This window comes from Diabrotica undecimpunctata, chromosome 8, assembly GCF_040954645.1.
Source record: "Diabrotica undecimpunctata isolate CICGRU chromosome 8, icDiaUnde3, whole genome shotgun sequence".
Taxonomy (NCBI): Eukaryota; Metazoa; Arthropoda; class Insecta; order Coleoptera; family Chrysomelidae; genus Diabrotica; species Diabrotica undecimpunctata.
In genome coordinates this window covers 87,773,336-87,793,195 of record NC_092810.1, presented here as the reverse complement: position 1 = coordinate 87,793,195, position 19,860 = coordinate 87,773,336, and the positions used below count along the sequence as shown (strand labels likewise).

The 19,860-nt window shown below is 32.1% G+C and overlaps 1 protein-coding gene across 2 annotated transcripts in view; it reads left to right on the top strand.

The window, feature by feature from the left end:
- Rpp30 (ribonuclease P protein subunit Rpp30) overlaps positions 1-19,860 on the top strand; it is a 76,779-nt gene that overhangs the window by 11,499 nt on the left and 45,420 nt on the right. For both annotated transcript variants that reach the window (XM_072540566.1, XM_072540567.1), the window contains exon 3: positions 10,536-10,604. In XM_072540566.1, the coding sequence (XP_072396667.1) occupies positions 10,536-10,604 (69 nt within the window). The remainder of the gene's footprint in view (positions 1-10,535; positions 10,605-19,860) is intronic.

Sequence of the window (19,860 nt, the reverse complement as noted above, 5' to 3'; positions counted from 1 at the left end):
GTATTAAGTAAGTATTTAAAATATGGTATTATTGTTTACTTAGGGCACAGTATAAAGAGGTTCCAACCTCTTTATACTGTGCTTAGGGCATATGATCGCTTTTTTTGTTTTTTTTTATAAGGGCCTTGGTATTTAACCGCTTGCAATTATTATTGGTTTTATCTATAAGCCCTCTAGAGCTAATTTTATATTTAAGTCACTAAAATATAGTTTAATTCATTATTTGGTAAAGGTATAGTTTTTAATATAAATTCCCAAATTTGATTAAATTGTGTTTTTCATTTGAGTTTATTTTTAAGAACTAGTAAATATTCTTAGCAATTTTTTAAGAACTAGTATAATATGGTATTATTTTTTACTTAGGGCTTTTTTTGTTTTTGCTTTTTTTTGGACCTTAGTATTTAACCGCCTGCAATTATTATTGGTCTTATCTATAAGCCCTCTAGAGCTAATTTTATATTTAAGTCACTAAAATATAGTTTAATTCATTATTTGGTAAAGGAGATTAGATATTAATACTTAAGTTTAAGTTGTAAATGTACAGGGTGTTCAGAAAATCTTCTGACAAACGAAAATCGGAGATCCCTCAGATAATTTTAAGACGATTTAACCCAATTCACCTAGTCCGAAAATGCTTCTTAAGGGAGCTCTTTGAAGATGGCGCATTGTAAGTAGTTTTTTATACTCCCAGAACGCTTCTATTTAGAAAAACTAAAACCGGTATGATTATTTATCCTCTAGAGTTGAATCGATTTCATTAATTGCGAATTGCGATTGAATTATTACCGTTTATAGGTGTCCCTTTTGGGTAAGACAACGGTTATTTTAACGCATAACTTTTTGTACTTAACTTTTAATCATTTGTGATACTAGATTGTTAAATTCTCAGGTATTCTAGTCCTAAAAGGTGCTCTTACTTTAAGAGTTGGGAAAATAAGCAAAAAATCAATTTGAAACAAAATTGTATTTAAAAGTTTTTAAAAACAAACTATTTATTACGATGGAACGAAATTACGAGTAACACAAAAGAACAAGTATCAAAGGTAGATAGTAACAAAAGATGCTCAATGTGAACACGATATATTTTCAATTTTGCTTAGAGAACGCCGAATTCTGGCAAAAATTCCAAAGTTATTTCTAAATTCTTTACAAGCATCTTGTATCCTTAGCCAGAGTTGTGCACGATTTTGTACCGAAACGGAATAAACAAATGCTTTTATATATCCTTAAATCCAATAATCGCAAGGATTCAAATCCTGCGACCTTATCAAGAAAGTCTCGTACATTCCTGCTAAAGTTGGTCCGACAGCCGCCATGTAGAAACCATAAGTTTTGCTGAATATTTAAAGGCACATCATTTAACAAATTAGGTAAAACATTTAGCAGGAAATGTAATTAATCAGCACGAAGATTTTGAAATTGTGGGATACATGGCAGATAGTCTTCGAACGCTAATTTCTAAATTTTCCACAACTTCCATTAAAATAACATCTTCATATGCTGCTGTTACATCATTATGTCGCCCTGTTTCATTATTTTTTGAGAACATTGAACTTGTTTCTCTTAATCGGGAAATTTTTCATCGTATCTACTTTACTGCTCAAGCGTTACACCTCATTTCGCAAGAAACTAAATGCATATCAGCGTATTCGTTAGTAGTAAAAACCATTTTTGTTGAATTGAAATTGTTGTGTTTAAATGCCATAAAGTAAAAACTAAAAGAGAAACTTCACAAACTGACAACAATTTGATAATAAAAAACGTAAAGTACACTTCTGTTGACTGGTCAAAGCCAACTAGTGCAAAAAATATTAATTTAACTTTCATGACGCAAAAACTAACAATTTTCAAATTAATTTTTCTCGATAACGGTGTATTCTACCGGCTTAAAAGACAGTTCCTTTTAGTACTAGAATACCTGAAAATCTAATAATCTAGTATCACGAATGCTTAAAAGTTAAAAAGTTTATTTATAGTACCGGTCTATGACCGGTACTAGAAATTGGCAATTGATGGAATTGATTCAACTTTGGAGGATAAATTTTTGTACCAGTTTTCGTTTTTTCCGAGTGGGGCGGATTTTTTCAGTTTTCACTTTGAGAGTCGTATCCATTATCAAAATCCATCACCACTACCTTGAAAATTTCGATTTTTCTTATGTTTTCAATCGATTTTTCACGAATAACTTAAAACCTTTACATTTTATTTCAAAAATTGCTAATGGATAAAATGTAAAAAATCTTCATTTTGATTTTTCTGATTTTGTAACTATATAGCGATTTCTTCACGAGCAGGAAAATCTCCTTGTAGCAGTGCAGTACCTTTGTAAAATGAAAAAGATATAAATTTTCGTTGTGTAAGATATTTCTTGCGGAAGATTTTGAAATTGTGGGACACATGGCAGATAGTCTTCGAACGCTAATTTCTAAATTTTCCTCGATTTCCATTAAATGAACTTGTTTCTCTTAATCGGGAAATTTTTCAACAATCTACGTTACTGCTCTAGTGTTACACCTCATTTTACAATAAACTGCATGTATATCAGCGTATTCCTCACTATAAATTTCAATGAGTTGTCAATATATTTTTCGAACTTCTGAATATTAGTTGGTTTTATCCATTTCTTTGGTTGTTTCTTTGGCTGTCCATTTGTCATTTTGAGTTTTTCTTTTTCGGAAGATATCGTTATTTTCGCTCTTAATAACCTATGATCACTGCTTGTTAAACTGGTTTAACACATTTACGTCCTTAAATAATTCTTTTTTGTTTGTTAAGAAATAGTCGATTTCGTTCCTTGTATTTACACCAGGGCTTTCCCATGCCCATCCTCTGCGGTTTTTCATTTTAAAAAAGCTGTTCATTTGATAGAGATTATTTTCCAAAAGAAAAGTTAATAGTTGTTTGCCTCTATCATTTCTGCCTTCCCTTTCAAAATTTTCCAATATTATTTCAGAGGGGTCTTGCTTTGTGCCTATTTTGGCGTTGATATCGCCACCTGTTATTAAGAAGTGGCTAGGATTTTCCTTGATTGCACAGGATATTTGATCGTAGAATATTTGGACTTCTTCGTCTGGATGTTCTATAGTAGGGGATTACATTTGAACGATCTTTATGATATATCTTGCGCTTATTTTGATGTTTAAGTAGACCACCCTTGTTGAGATTTGGTTTATTGACACAATTTTATTGGCAATTTTTTTGTGAATAAAGAAACCGACGCCTCTGACTGTCGCTGTCGATTTTATTCTAATTTGATGATTGCTAAACCTAAAAATATTAATTTTTCACTGAGTTATCGAGTCTTGTAAATGGCTATTTTCATGCACCTTAAATTGTTTATAACTCGATAACGATAAATTTAAGAGAAAAGTTACTACGAACATTTTTTGCTCAGAATGAGCTAATTAACACAAAAAACTTATTAGGGACAAGAAATAGTTTTACAATTTGTTTAAAAAAATTGTTCAAACCATTTTGACCATAATAAGAGTATATAATAATTGGCTATAAATAACAATTTAATAATATTTATAAAATTTATTTAATATAATTATATTTTAAATAAATAAATAAATAAATAACAATAAATATGCGACTTAAGAAAATATTTGTACATCCCACATTAGCTGCTTTGTTTTGGATAATTCTGCAATGAAAATATGATAAATGTTTATAAATTATTTTAACGTTGTACCCCAGTGTAAAAAAGAAAGAGCAAATTTGGTCCAGTAGAACCCGAGATATGTCATTTTTTTCTAGTGCTCTATTTTGAAACTGTGCTGGATTTTTTGAAGAGCGCGTCTGGAACTTCATTCGACTAGCCTCACTCCATTTACTTTAATCGGAACGAAAAGTACTCTTTGTTTACAACACTCCTGTTTAAAAAAAAATTCAATAATTTTATTTGATAAAAGTTTTATTATAAACTTTGACTTTTCTTATAAAAGATTGGTTAATTTCAGCCAATAATGTTTTTAATTAACGTAACAGTGATTAAAAAAAGGGCTATCTTGGCTTTTAAGGGACGTAGGACCTTTTTTTAAGTTGTGTTTTTTAACCAGATTTAAAAATATTTTTTAGCTATTGAATTTGAACTAAATTCTACGAAGTTATTTTAAATGTTTATAAGCTTAAAAAGTGCTATTTATTATTAAATCATTTTATTAATTATTTATTTATTAAATATTATTAATATTATTATATTATTAATCATCTTAACGAGAAAAATAAACCCCTGATTATTGAGATCCATTCAGTCAAAGTATCTGGACCAGCCTTCAAAATTTACTCGATTTTGTTGTTCATTTTACAATAATTTTTTATTCAAAAATAAATAAATCAAATGTCAATAAAATTACTTGAGCCATATAAATCACCGGTTACGGTCAACATTTATCCAAATCTTCTTTCGATCGCGCAAGCGCCCCTAAAATGACTTCAGGACGACTTTGGTAGCAGGGACCAACGGCTCTTACCTGCCCTCCGATGTACGGTGGCGGCTCAGTTAAATTAAAAATTGAAAAATTTCTTGGTGTCTGTGACGGAATCGAATCTGGACCTTCCCGTTTGTTAAGCCAGTAACGTGCCGCTGAGCTACGGTCACTATACAGGCAACAGGCTCTGACTGTAGTTACAGAATAGACTTCAAATGTAGGTCTTAACATAAGCTTTAAGAAGTCCAAAACCATGAAATTTACCAGAAGGAGGAATTTAGATGGATTGGGTCCTCTAAGTCTAAATGGTACACATCTAAATCTGGTGAGTGAAATCAAGTATCTTAAAGTAAAATAAGACTCGAAACTTACTTGGAATCAATAGATGGACCGAATAACTAAGAGAGCGTTAACTATGTTAATGGTAGCTAGACGCATTTATAGAATATGAGGGCTTCAAAGCCAGACATGAGTTATTGCATTTATAGCATGGTGGTAAAACCAACAATTACATATGCATCAGTGTATAGTATCCAAAAATGCAGTATTTTGCCAACGGCAGTTATCTCTATCCTTTAGACACTGCTAGAAAACCTGAGTAACGTAACGGCTAGATCAGGACAGTAACGTAATAAATGAAATCGGGGATACCGAATGGATGATGATTTCTGGCCATATGGTAGATTACTTTGTTTTAACGTGGATTATCCGTATCTGAATATCTCTTTTAACGTGGATAACGAGCAGCATTATCTTATAAAGGAGCTCTTCAACCCTTGCTTCTTAATAACAGGTAGATCAGTATCATTGATTCTGTAAAATTTCTTGGTATTTTTATAGACAGCAACCTTAAATGGTCCCTTCATATCGATTTATTACATAAGAAACTAGCCTCAGCCTGCTATGCAATAAGATCTGTTTCGAAGGAAATCAATTAGGCATCTTCCAAAATAACATATTTTTCTTTGTTCTAGTCTCATCTTCGATATAGACATCCTTTTTGCGGTTCTAGTACAGCTGTCTAATCTGATGTTATTTTTAAATTACAAAAAAGAACAATACAGTATCTGTTTGAACCAATTGCAAAAGAACAACCTATTGCAGAAGCTACTTAAAGAATCACGGGATTTTCACGCTTTCCTCTTTATATATTTTGGAAACTGTTTGCTTAATTCTTCTTACATCTTACAGGACTTGACACTAAGGACATCCAGATTATAAAAAATCTATATTGGAATCAAACAGCCCACATGAAGAATGGACATATGGTGAGTGAAAACGTAACCATTTCGAGAGGGGTTAGACAGGGCTGTATTCTTTCGCCACTGCTTTTCAACCTGTACACGGAATAAATATTTCTAGCGGCACTGGAAGAGTACAACGAGGGCATCAAGATTAATGGCGTACCAATAAGTAATTTTCGATATGCAGATGATACTGTTATACTGGCCGATAACATCGAAGATTTACAGATGATGCTAAATAGAGTAAATACAACTGGCAACCAATTTGGACTGAAGATCAATAGAAAGAAAACTAAATTTATGGTGATCAGTAAAAAGAACATTCAACATATCGACCTGAATATTGAATCCGAACGTATTGAAAGAGTACACCGATTTAAATATCTGGGATATACAGTAAATGATAAGTGGGACCCAGACGTAGAGATTAAGATCCGAATTGAAATAGCAAGATCCAAATTCATCAAAATGAGAAAGCTCTTAAGCAACCGCCACCTAAGCGTTAACCTCCGATGGTGCGCCACGAAATGCTACGTATTCTCTACGCTACTTTATGGAGTTGAAGGGTGGACGTTAACAGCAGCAACTATAAAGAAGTTAGCGGCTCTAGAAATGTGGCTGTATCGAAGCATACTGAGAATACCTTGGACAGATAGAGTGACCAACACAGAGGTATTAAGACGAATGGGTAAACAGGTGGAATTGTTAACAACTGTTAAAAGGAGGAAAGCGTCATACCTGGGCCATGTGCTCCGTAATGATAAGTACAGTCTGCTTATCGTGGAAGGCAAGATTGAAGGTAGAAGAGGTTTGGGCAGAAAGAAGAAATCCTGGCTGAGAAACTTGAGAGAATGGTTTCAAATACCAGAAGCTGCGAACATAATACATGCGGCACAAAACAAAGAAACCTATCGTTTGATGGTCGCCAACCTTTGGTAGAAGACGGCGCATAAAGAAGAAGTTTGCTTAATTCGTAAACACCTACATGTTTTTCCAGCAGGACCTAATCATGACCACTCCACCAGAAATTCAACTTTTGATGTTTATTTACCGATCCCTTTAACACGGCATCATGGAAAAAAGTCATGTCCAGACTGAGAGAATTGGGCGTTAGTGAGTACCTGGTCAACGTAATTGACAGATTCTTTACTGACAGGTCGATAAGGGAAACATATACCAGCATCAGTTTGTCCCAAAGTGTTCCGAAGGGTTCAGTACTAGGTCCCACCCTGTGGAATGTCCTGTACGACGGGGTGTTGAGGCTATAGATGTCAAGGGGATGCACTCTTGTAGCTTATGCCGATGATCTCGCACTGGTTGCGAAGGTGAGTCAGAAAACGGACATGGTTAGTGCGGCTAACACAGCCCTGTGTCTTGGAGGTGGATCAGAGAGAACGATCTACAGGTAGCATGTCAGAAAACTGAGGTGGTAGTTCTCAAAGGGAGCCGGGACAAATCCTCTCTTCGCTTTATAGTGGAAGGTGTGGAAGTTGCACCTGTTAAATCGGTTACGTATCTCGGAGTCTGGTTGTCGAAAGGACTGAGGTTCGGAGTACACATCCAAAAGACGGTAGAGAAGGCGAACCGAAGTTTGGAGGCGTTGATACGGCTGATGTCAAACATTGGAGGCCCAGGTAATACCAACAGAAGGGTGCTAAATGGAGTTTGCAGTCAGTGGTAACCTACGCTGCCCGATGTGCTGTAGCTCACTGAACACTGGGAAATACGCCAAGCTGATGGAGACTTCGCAAAGGTGAATGCTCCTCAGGGTATCTAGCGCACAGGACGGTTTCAAGTGAGGCTCTGTATGTCATTGGAGCGGTGATACCGATCGTCTTCTTGTGCACAGAGCAAGCGAGGGTGTATGCCAGGAGGATGGATGGAAATATAGATGAGAGAGAGAGAGAGAGAACGATAGCGGAGTGGCAGAGAGAATGTGCGAATGATAACGAAAAGACAAGGTGGACGAAGGATCTTATTCCCGATATGAGGCCGTGGTGGGAATGTAAGTTCAGGAAACTAGACTACTTCATGGCGCGGTTTCTGACCGAACATGACTTTGGTTTTGGCACCTTCACAAATAGAATAGGCAAATCTGCCTCGGCAGACTGTACTGTTTGTGGGGTACCGGACGCTCCCGTCCATATTTTTAAACATGGTAAACATAATGATCGGAGGAGAGAAAGAATGAACGAAGAAGAAGGAGCAGGAGGACAGGGGAGGAAATTGAACCAGGGATCTGAAATCTTATTTCTTTTTTGTCGAGGGCCAAGAACCGGTAAGTACCAAAATTAGTTTATGGCCTCACGGAAATATTTTCGTTCTTTTGATTTCTTTTGGTAATAGGCAATTCTTAAACAATTTCTTTTCTGATTTACAGTGATAGGTATGGTTATTTGTAAGTTTTTCCTTAATATATTATAGTTATTCTTTTAAGGTTACAGTTAATATAAGGATTTTAGTTGTTTATTGAGTGGCAAGACCACTACTCTGGAACGGTGGTTAAGGTTTTAGCCGGAACACGGTTAATCCGGTACTACGCTGGGATCTTCTGGTCTAGTATCCTACTCGGCCTAAAGATGCCAGGGTGTCCTGCTCCGTGACGTTAGATGTCTAAAAAAGATTTCCCACATCGTTGCCTGTCAGAATTCAATGGATACCTTCTTGGGCTCTTACTGGAATCTGCCAATACGGCAATTAAAAAAACCGTTTCCCTTTACAACTTAAATCTGCAACATATTTTCCCAAGTTCCGTAAAATGACAAAAGCGTATCTATCTGAAAGACTATATTATTCAGTAGAAGAGTTTCTTAACGAATCGCTAAGAAAGTACAGTACCTTCACGTACAAGGAACTAAGGAACTATTTTTATCTATATTTGGGTATCATATGCAGCAACTTCAATTTATTAGTTCGTAAGATTTTTATATACAATTTGCAATTTATTTAAATTTTGCAATGGATTGTTTATTTTATTATGTTTTATTTTGTGATATTGACGATTTATCTAATTTCAGTAAATTGTAATTGTTATTGATATTTTCTAACTTATTGTAAAAGCTTTTTTCATAAAAGTGTACAATTTTCAGTGACAATAAAGCATATTTCTATTCTAATAGGGCTGAAGTACTGCGGAAAACAAGCATAAATGAGCTCAGAGTCATACAGGATTCCTTCTTGGACATGCGCCAGTCAAGTGACACCTGCATACAATGAAACTGTTTTATGGAAACCTACGCTGCGGGCTCTGTAGCAGAGGACCTAAAATAGTCAAACATATCTTGCAGGACTGCGAGTCATTAGATCGGAGGGACCCCAAAAAATATGGTACCCATCCTCTAGATCTGTATAAGCTAGTACAGGGTTGAAGAATCCTAAATGAGGGAATGGAAGATGTACAATGTACAATAAGCCAAATGTCTGCAGTATGTCAGGTTTACAACAGACGGGTTCCATGAAAAAAAAACTTCCACGTTCACCCAAAATGATATTGATGGACTTTCTGTATAATTTTTAAAAACATCTTGCAATTATTACCTTTGCATTCAAAAATATATTTAGGATTTATCAATGACGTAGATTTTAATATTGTTATTTACTATTTTAAATGGGAATTAACCAAGTTCATTTGAAAATACGTTTATTTTGACGTTTTGATTTACGATCTCGAAAACATAAAAAAAACGTCTAGAATGTTTCATTCCAATTAAAATAAGGTATCAGACAACCAGCACTAGATGTTTTTTATGTTGACTCATCTATAATCAAAGAAAATTTGGATGGACTCAATATCGTACATAATATATTGTTGGAGTATGATTGACCAATTACGGTTTTCAATTCTGCTGTATGATATTTTTGGCAATTTCTGATAGATGTTTTACTGTTATAAAGGGCAAATTATATTTCGCTATGAATGTTTAAATATAGTAATCAGCTTTTAAACATGTGTCTAAATTGGTAGTGACTTTTGTATTGACGAAAGAAGTGTTCGTGTTGTTGTCTTGTTCCGCACTTTGCAATAGGCTTCTGTTTTTGAATTTCCAATAGCTAGCCAATTTTAAAATTATTCCTCCTATTCTTTCTTATATTGCTGACTTTTTATATCTTTTATATATTTTTATATTTATATCCCTTTTTCTACTTTTGCCTTACTTGGTATTCCAGCACCAGCAATCCGATAAATTTATATCATCGTCAGAATTAAAATAATAATACATGTTCATAATTTTTTACAGAAAATCCAGAATAATTTCTACATACCTCATATCTAGTCCTATTAGAACACTTAAACTTTAAACTAAAATAATTAAAATTTAACAAATAGTTTAGAAATATTTAAAACAATTAAAAACTATGAATAAAAGTTTCTGCGGTAGAAATTTATAGCTTTGCGGTAGTACGGTAGTTCATAATATGAAAACGGTAGATACACTGCAAAAACGGTAGATCTGACAACACACCCCAGGATACGTATTTATTAAGATATTATACAGTAATATTGAAAGTTGGAAAAAGATAAAAGGTTATACTTACCACAAACTTACACTACGAGTATATGCTTTATGTTTGAAAATAAACAGGTTTGTCAAATTACAAAGATTTTGTATTTCATAATATCAATATTTCATATATAATGTCATAAATGCTTAAATTAATCGGTTTTGTGACTTAATGAGTTTTTTCTTTCTCGTACTTAGCTCCTTAATTCAGTCTCTATTCAATTCTTGTTATTTTTATTATATAACTTTTGTCTACGAGTCGTAACTAACACAAAAATTAATCACATTTTTAAAGAAAGATTAGAGAAAAGATTTACTTTTAATATAAAATTTTCAAATATTTTCTCCCTTTACAGACAAAATCACCTAACTATAGGAAGTACCAGATTGTTGCAGCTTCCCCAACAACAAATCAAGCACTCTCGGTAAGTATCAAAAAGTGTTAAATTTCTTTTAAATATTATGCTTTGGATTCGTGTATTTAGCATTATTTTTCGTCTTTCATATTCTTACCATTTCCCTTTTCGCAGCATTTCTGGTTCTAATATATTGTCATTGCAAGCTGATAAACTTTTCGAGATCAACATAGTTTGTACATTGTGTGTTGTGTACAAATACACAACACAGCTATACACAGAGGAGTTACTTACGCTCAAAATTGTGTGTGGCACATTAATAAGAGATAGTTTTTATAAATTTAAATTTAGAATTAAATTTATTATGGTCCTCTAATCCTAGATTACATTCTCTTTAAAAGGTCTAATGGCTTCGAGATTGAACCTTCCATGTAGCTCTTTGCCTTCTGCTTCTTCGTCTAATGTAAAGAACCGCAGATTTGTCAGGCTGTCGCACTGACACAAAATGTGATCTGCTGTTTCCTCCTCTGAGGTGACAGAATCTGGATAGATCATCATCTACCAATCCCATCAACTTTAACTGTCTCGACTCTACGTATTCCGGTCCATTCTCTGATTTTCTTGTTTTGTACAAATTCCTTGCGTCTTTCGATTTTACCCTTCATAATTTTTTCGAACAATATTATACTATTTTCCCCGTATTATATGTTCAATATATGCTATTTTGTGGATTTGACGCTAAAATCAGCTGACGAGTAGCTTCTGTTCTGTTCAGAACTACTTCATTTGTCTGCAGCCGTTCACGGTGTTTTTAGTGTTCGTCTATACAACCCCATTTTAAAAGCCTTTAAGTGGTTTATAGTAGATACTTTCAAGGTCCATGCTTCGACATCATATTAGACAATTTACCATATAAACATTTAATCATGCGTTTCCGAAGCTGAAATTTCAATTTATCGTTACAGAAGAGTGACCTGATTTTTATAAAAGTTACACGATCCATCTAAATTCCAAATTTTACCTCTGTGTCTGGGTCTAATTGTTCGATAATATAACAACCTAAATATTTAAAATTGGTAAATTTTATTTTAAATTGGTAAAATTTATTTGTATTGGTTCTCTATCTATTTTTAATTGTGTATTTTAATAAGGTAATCGGGTAAATACGATGTATTTTATTTTAGAACAATTAATTTTTAGTTCAATTTCTTCTTCCACCGTGTTAATGGACAAAAAGACATTGCAATCCATTTCAGTCATCGCACAATATAATTGTGTTATCTGCTTATATGATGGTATTTTTTATCAGTTTTCCATTAATTTTTACACTATACTCCATGTGTGCAAAGCATAAAGATTCTATCTGAATATAAATTAAACAATAGTGGGAACAGCACGCACTCCTGTCTGACGCCCTTTAGAATTTTACTTTCTTCTGTCGACTTCCCATTAATACGAATGGTCGCTATTTGACTTCAATATAATTTTTCAACAATCCTGTCGCGGTTATGAACTTGTTTATCTCTTAATATTTTGATTAACTTATTATAATGTCCTGTAGTTTAACGATTTTATTAAATTTTAACAAAAAAGTCAAATCTAACTATAAATCAAATTTATCAAATTGAACCATAGATTTAAAAAATATAATTTTTCTTGCAAAAATTTAATTTTTAATAATTTCTAGTGTCCGTTCAAATCATAGCCCGTGTTATAATTTTAATAGTAAAAATGGCATTTCCCTTAGGCTAGGAAGATGTACAGTTCGTCATGATTATATATATATATTGTTATGAAATTAAAGCTCCTAAACAGTTTTTTTTATGAATAGTATGAACATAAAACAAAATGACAATATTGAATATACCACATATATATTTAACTCAAACAATTGTATTATTGTTGTTAATTTAATAGTTGAAACTAGATTCAACAATAAGAAAGAAACTAAAAGCAAAAATAAGCAGAATTCACAGACATGTAACAAACCAATAAGGACTATATTGTATCACCAGATTTAATTAATGTTTTCAAAATAATTTTATTATTATTATAATTAAAACCAGTTGGTTTATTATAAACAAATTCAGCATAATAGAAATAAGATTCTTTTAATATGTGAGTTATTATAGCCACTGAGTTATAGTTGGTTGATAAACACTTTTCAAAAAAAAAAAAATATATAAAAAAAAATTTAAACCAAAAACAATTGTTGATCATGAAATTGATTATGATTTAAACTTAAGTTATTGTTCGTTATATATATATTATATTATTTATGTAAGAGATACTTACAGAATAAGCCAATATAGCCACAACATAAAGATACAAAAAGCAAATATCAAACCACTTCGGATCGAGTGGAAATAAAAACCATAAATTTGTATTTATTAATTAATTACAATTTTTATTATAATCCAAATTCTAATATATACAAGTCAATAGAATCTTCAACAGTCCTAAAACAGATAAAATATTTAAGTCATTTATTCACAAAGTAAGAAGTTTCAATTTGTTAGTAAACATACAGTTAACATGGATAGAGCTCGGAAAATAAAACGTGTTAGGAGGTGAAATAGGATATATCTCATAAATAAGAGTTCAGAATGATATAATCTTTAATGGACAGGTAATCTGAAGACAATTCTCAGTGATTCAATATCAAAAATGCTTTCAGATAGCTTTAAAATTAAATAAAAGCAAAATAAAAGCAACTAATTCATGTTAAAATTGGTGTATGTCAAATTTGTTAGTAAAAATTTTAATATTTAAATTATCATTTGTTGTAGAAATTATATGTCAAAAGAATGCTTAAATTCTCTAGTATTTGTTTCAATTCATTTCAAAAGTCAATATAGTTCTCAAGATTTAACAATTTATGAAAATTTAAAATATTTTTTATTTTAATCATAAATGTCAAAAATATACAAAAATCCTGTCAGATCTTAAAAAACATTGTCAAAATGCTTGGAGATCTGGTAAGCAATGAAAAATAAAAGATAGAAAATCAATAGTTACGAAGGGCCAGAAAATTTTTGATTTTTTTCAGCAGTCACAATTTTTCAAAAGTATTTAAAAAAACCTTAAAAAAGTCCTGAATTATAACAAAGTATATTCAAATTACCTTGCCGATAAGAAACCATCGTTTCTGATTAAATTTTAGCAAAGCCTGCAGATTAACAGTATATTTTCCGATAAGGGAATTGTTAGCAGTCATCATAAAGAGGTCCACAGCTACCAGAAAGGTGAGTTTTTACACTCATTTGAATTCTCGCTGAATAAAGAGACCGTTTGGTGTTTATTTTTGACTGAAGATCATTTAAAATTCATTTTGGGTACTTATAAATATTTCTCAACCATTGGAGAGATAATTCTGATAGTTTTGCGGCCCTAATCCATTAGAAGACGTCACTGAAAGATGCAATCTTTGTTATTGAAGATTTCCATAAAATTTTTAGAGAAGGGATTATCTGAAAGACGAAAGTGAACTTTAATAAAGTTAAACGCAAGTTTTGAAATTTCTTTAGAAATAATCTTACCTTTTTTTTTTTAAACAGCCTATATCATCCTAAATCATCTTTGTGTTAAAAAACAAAATAATTTGAAGTCAAGTTCACAAAAATTTTATTATCGCTTTTGTAATATTAACCAAATATAATTCACCGTTTCTTTTGCTTACTAAAATCATTAAACAAAACAGTTAAACTAAAAAAATTGAAGGATTATAAACCTTTGTTTTCGCTCTAAAAAGATAGTAAGTGAGGTTATAAATACTTTGACAAACAAACACGTATTAGATCTTAGATCAAGTATTTCTTGTTGCAACTTCACAAAACACTAATTTCATATACTTACTTCAATATTGTATTACGTCATAAATCTAAATCCATTCATATTAGTATTAAACGGTTAAGTATTGGCTTATTTATTGGAAGAATCTTAAATAATTTTTTTTATATATATTATACAAGATATCGTTGTGTAATATTTAATTGATCACTTGTGAATAATTGCACAGTACATTAAAAATAAAACTTCTTGTGTGGTGATTTTTGCTTTATATAATTTTATATAGCTTTATCAAGCAGTACAGGTCACAGAACTCGCTTGAGTTAAGAGTCTGCATGTTCTAAGACAAATAAGTAAAAAAAAATTTAAATTCAAAATACAGATTTAGAGAATACAAGGTGAGTAGAATAAATGTTTGTCAAATTTTTTTTTATTTTCAGGCGTTCAATAATTTTTATTAAAAGCATTTCTAAATTTAACAATATTACAAATTAATCAACTTAAAAAAAATTATTTTTATCTTCATAAAGCTAGCCGGTAAATAAGAGCAACTTGTAGTTTTCTTGCATCGAATTCACATATCATAACAATTTGGCGAGCCCAACGTGTGGCTGTGTATTTGGACGGTGACAGGTAGTGCATTATAACAAAGTATTAACCAGTGGTGTACCTTAAACATTTAATAACATAATATACAGGGTGTTAAGAGTATAATTTGTGTAGATAATAAGTTTATTGAGTGAATTGAAATTAAATAAAAATAAACATGGACAAAAGAAAGACTAGATCACATAAGAACGTAGAAGAAGAACAGGAAGTGACAGACAGAACCGAAGAACAAATTAAAGAGACTGAAGAAGTACAGGAGACAATGGAGGAGAAAAGACAGCCAGAAGAAGCACAAATGGAAAGGCAAATGGCAAGTGGAGACCAAGCTCAGCCCGTAAAGAAGGATGAATTGGACTTTCACAAGATGATGGCAATTTTGTTACAGGAAATAAAAAAAACTGAGCAAAATATAAACCAGAAAGCAGAAGAAAATAAACAACATATGACAAAAGAACTTGAAGATACAAAAAAAGAAATAAAACGGGAAATAACACAAAATTTTGATGACAAAATACAACAGATGGCACAACAGGTTGAGGATAAGTTGGGAAAGAAGATAGAAGAAGTAAAAGAAGAGTTAACCCTAGAAATGGCCAAGATGGAAGAGCAGTGCAAAGAACAAATGGAAGTGTTATCGGCACAGCTGGAAAAGAATAATGAAACTCAAAATAAAAAGATTGAATTAATGGAACAAAATTTGAAGCTAGAACAACAAAATAACCAAAAAAAGTTCGAAGATATTGACGAACAAATGGGAGTGTTGGCAGTACAGCTGGAGCATCATATTGAGCAGAAGGAAGAGATATTTCGACGAGACATTAATGAACAGTGGAAGAAAAAAGAAGATGAAATAGATGAAAATATGAATAAGACCAAAGAGATAATGGAGAAAGAAATTGGGAGAGTACAAGAGTCTCTTAAAGAAGTGACACAGAAGGAATTGGATGCAAGGCCGGTTGTACAAACGGTCGAAAGAGATTGTAAAATCTATTTTAGTGGAAGAATAAAACAGCAGCATCCAGTACCTTTCATGAAATTCCTTAGGCACAGATATGCATCTTACAGAAATTTCGAAGACTTTAAAGAATTCATCAGAAACCAGATGACGGATGAGGCGTTACTATGGTTTTCGAACAAAGAAAATGAGTTGGTGGATCTGGAAGACTTTGCGACCAAATTCAGTGAATATTTCTGGGGTCAAGCACAACAGCGTTCAATCAAAAACGAGCTGTTAAGTGGCAAATACAACCCAAATCGTAGCATGTCATACCACCGGTACGCCATGCAAATTTACAGCACAGCTCAATACTTAGACTGTGGTTTTAACGAAGAATACATTGTGGGTTGTATCGTGCAACACTTTGATCGGACATTGGAAGATATCATGATGTTATACAACTTTAAAGAAATAGACAAACTGTGCCAATTTTTGATGATGCATGAGCAACGAAACCCCATGTATCAAAACAATGACCAAGCAAATAATAATAATAATAACAACTTCAATGGGAGCAATAACTACAGCAGAAACAATAATCAGAACGGCAATAATTTCAATAATCATCGTAATTTTAACAATAACTATAGACAAAATAATGGTAACAACAACTATAATAACTCGAACTTTAGGAATAATAATAATAACTACCGCAACCAAAATAATCAGAACTTTAATCGCCAAAACTATAATCGTAACAATCAAACTAACAACAATAACTATGGAAATAATGGACGGTATCAAAACGGTAATTACAATAATCAAAACAACGGAAATTTTAACAGAAATAATTACAATAATAACAACAGAAACTTTAACTCCAATGGCAATATGAATCATGCATTTTCAAACAGTGCCATTCAACAGAATCAGACAAACAATTCACAACAACAGTCAAATCAAAACTACACAAACAATCGAAACCATAACACTAGAAGTCTAGAAGATATAAATAGAAATAACCAAAAAAGACAAGTGAATTTTCTAAGTCACCATCAATCATACACCGACGTCAGTCAACAAGAGTCACCAATTGAAACACTCAACACATCATCACCATCACAACCCTTTGACACACAATACACAACAGATTCACAATCACCAAATTTTCAATAAAGCACCTGCTAAATGCGGCCGTATGTCACTATGAGCATACAAGGGAGTTCATAACATTTGGGGAAGAAAAGAAAAATCAAAATTTGCAAGGGTTAATTTTAATTCAGGGTAAATTCTTTCAAAAACAAGTTAAAATTTTAATAGACACGGGTTCTGAAGTTTCACTAATTGACAATAAAGTTATTAATGAATTAAATTTTCAAAAATATTGTTATTCAATTCCAAAGGTTAATCTAGTGGGTGCAAACAACAAAAAACTATATGAAGCAAAGAAGGGAATAGTGGGAAAAGTATTATTTGATACAACCGAATATAGTATGCAATTCATAATAGTAGAAAACATGAGACATGATATTTTGATTGGGACAGACGAAATGGACAGAAATGGAATGGTCATCGATTATGTAAACAAAACTTTACAAATTCAAGAAGAAGTACTGAAATTTGGAAATACAGAAGACGAGGAATCAAAACAAGAGGAATTAAAGATAAAGGAAATTAACAATATTCAAAATCATACAAACTACAATTTTATAAATAATGAACCAGAAGAAAGTAAAATGGAATTGGAAGAAAATTTAGTATGTGCAGAAGAATGGAAAGAAGATGTAGGAAGATTGTTGCAAAAATATGATGGTTTGATAAAATCCGAAAACCGAGTGGCTGAAAAGTACATGCATAAAATTGAGGTAAAAGGAATAGAAAATTTTAAATCGAAGACATATCTAATTCCTTATAAATACCGGAAAGAAGTTTCAAAGGAGATAGAGAAGATGTTACAAAACGGAATAATTGAAAACAGCAATTCAAAGTACATAAACCCTATAGTGGTAGTGAAGAAGAGCAATGGTGAGTTAAGATTATGCCTCGATGCCAGGAACATTAACAAATATTCAACACCACAATATGAAGCACCACAAAGTGTAGATGCAATCTTTGGAAAAATAACTAAATCAAATTATTTTACAAAAATTGACCTGAAGCATAGCTTTTGGTTGATACCATTGCATAAAGATAGTAGGGATTTTACAGCCTTTTCGATAGATGGGGTAATATATAGATTTAAAGTAGTTCCATACGGTTTGCAAAGTGCATGTTCAGCTCTTGTACGTGCTTTACATCAAATTTTGGATCAATACGAAGACTTTATTATACACTACATTGACGATATTCTCATTTATTCTCACACATCACACGAACATTTAACACACATAAATATTTTGTTGAATGCATTGAATGAAGCAGGATTAAAAATTAACTTAAACAAATGCCAGTTTTATCAACAAGAGGTCACGTATTTAGGATATAAATTAGACAGAAGTGGTATTTCTATGGACGAAGAAAGAATTGAGAAAATAATGAACTATCCAGCACCGAAAAATTTGAAAAATTTACGAGGATCTATAGGCCTAATCAACTACTGTAAACGATTAATTCCAGACTTGAGTGAGAAAGAATTACCATTAATTCAACTACTGAAGAAGGATCAAAAATGGAAATGGAAAGAAGAACAAAACCAGGCCTTTCAAAATTTAAAGGACATATTTCGGACTAATCTAAGAATTTATCACCCCAGGTACGATTTGCCATTCATTCTACAGACAGATGCTTCCATGCACAAATTTGCAGGAGTGTTGTTACAAGTCCAGGACAATGAAGAAGTTCCTATTTCATTTGTGTCACGTGTAACCAGAAATTACGAGAAGAGGTATAGTGTCACCGAATTGGAATTTGCTAGCATACTATTTTGTGTAACAAAATTTCGGTATTATTTATTAGGATCAAAATTTTATATTGAAACTGACCATTTATCGTTAATAAATATCATGAATAACAAATTGCTTAATAATAGAATACATCGTGGGACTTTACTACTTCAAGAATATAACTTCGAAATTAGACATATAAAAGGAAGAGATAATGTCATTGCAGATGCCTTGACAAGGAACGAAGAGGAAGGAACAAGAGAAGAGAGAAAAATTCAAATCGGATTAAATATATTAAAAGAACAGGAGGGAATGTACTCAAAACAAGCCATTAGAGAAGATCAGCAAAATTTAACACAGAAAGAAAAGGAAAGATGTATACTGAAAGATCAAATTTACATTAAAAGAATTGGAGAGCAAGAGTTATATTACATCAGCAAAAATTTAGCCGAAGAAATACTGAAGGATTTACATGAAAAGAATGGACACGCGGGTAGTAAGAAAATATGGTTAATGTTTCGAGAAAACTATATCACCAAGAAGGATACAAGCATAATCAAAAACTTGACTAGAAAATGTCATACTTGTCAAAGACAAAAATCGAAGAATTTTTCAAATTGGAATACTCCCAAAAATATAATAGCACAAGAGCCCTTAGATATAATAGCTATAGATTTTTTGAGTGACTTGATACAAACGGAAGGAAATGGACATAAACATATCATGGTAATCGTAGATTTATTTTCAAAATTCATCAAACTTTATTCCAGTAAAAATACAAAAGTCAACACTATCATAAATAATTTAAACAATTATTTTGAAGAAATAGGAAAACCTAAACAATGCATACTGGATAATGCCACATATTTCCAAAACGACCGATTCAAAAATTTTATGACAAGAAATGGAACCAAATTAAGTTTTACAAGCATCAGACATCCTCAATCAAATCCTTCGGAAAGATATATTCAAGAAGTGATAAAATTTTTAAGAATATCAATAGAAAACAAACACACTGTATGGGATCAACATTTATTAAGGATAGAACAATACATAAATCAGTTACCAAACACTGTGACTAATGAGATACCACTATTTCTAATGAAAA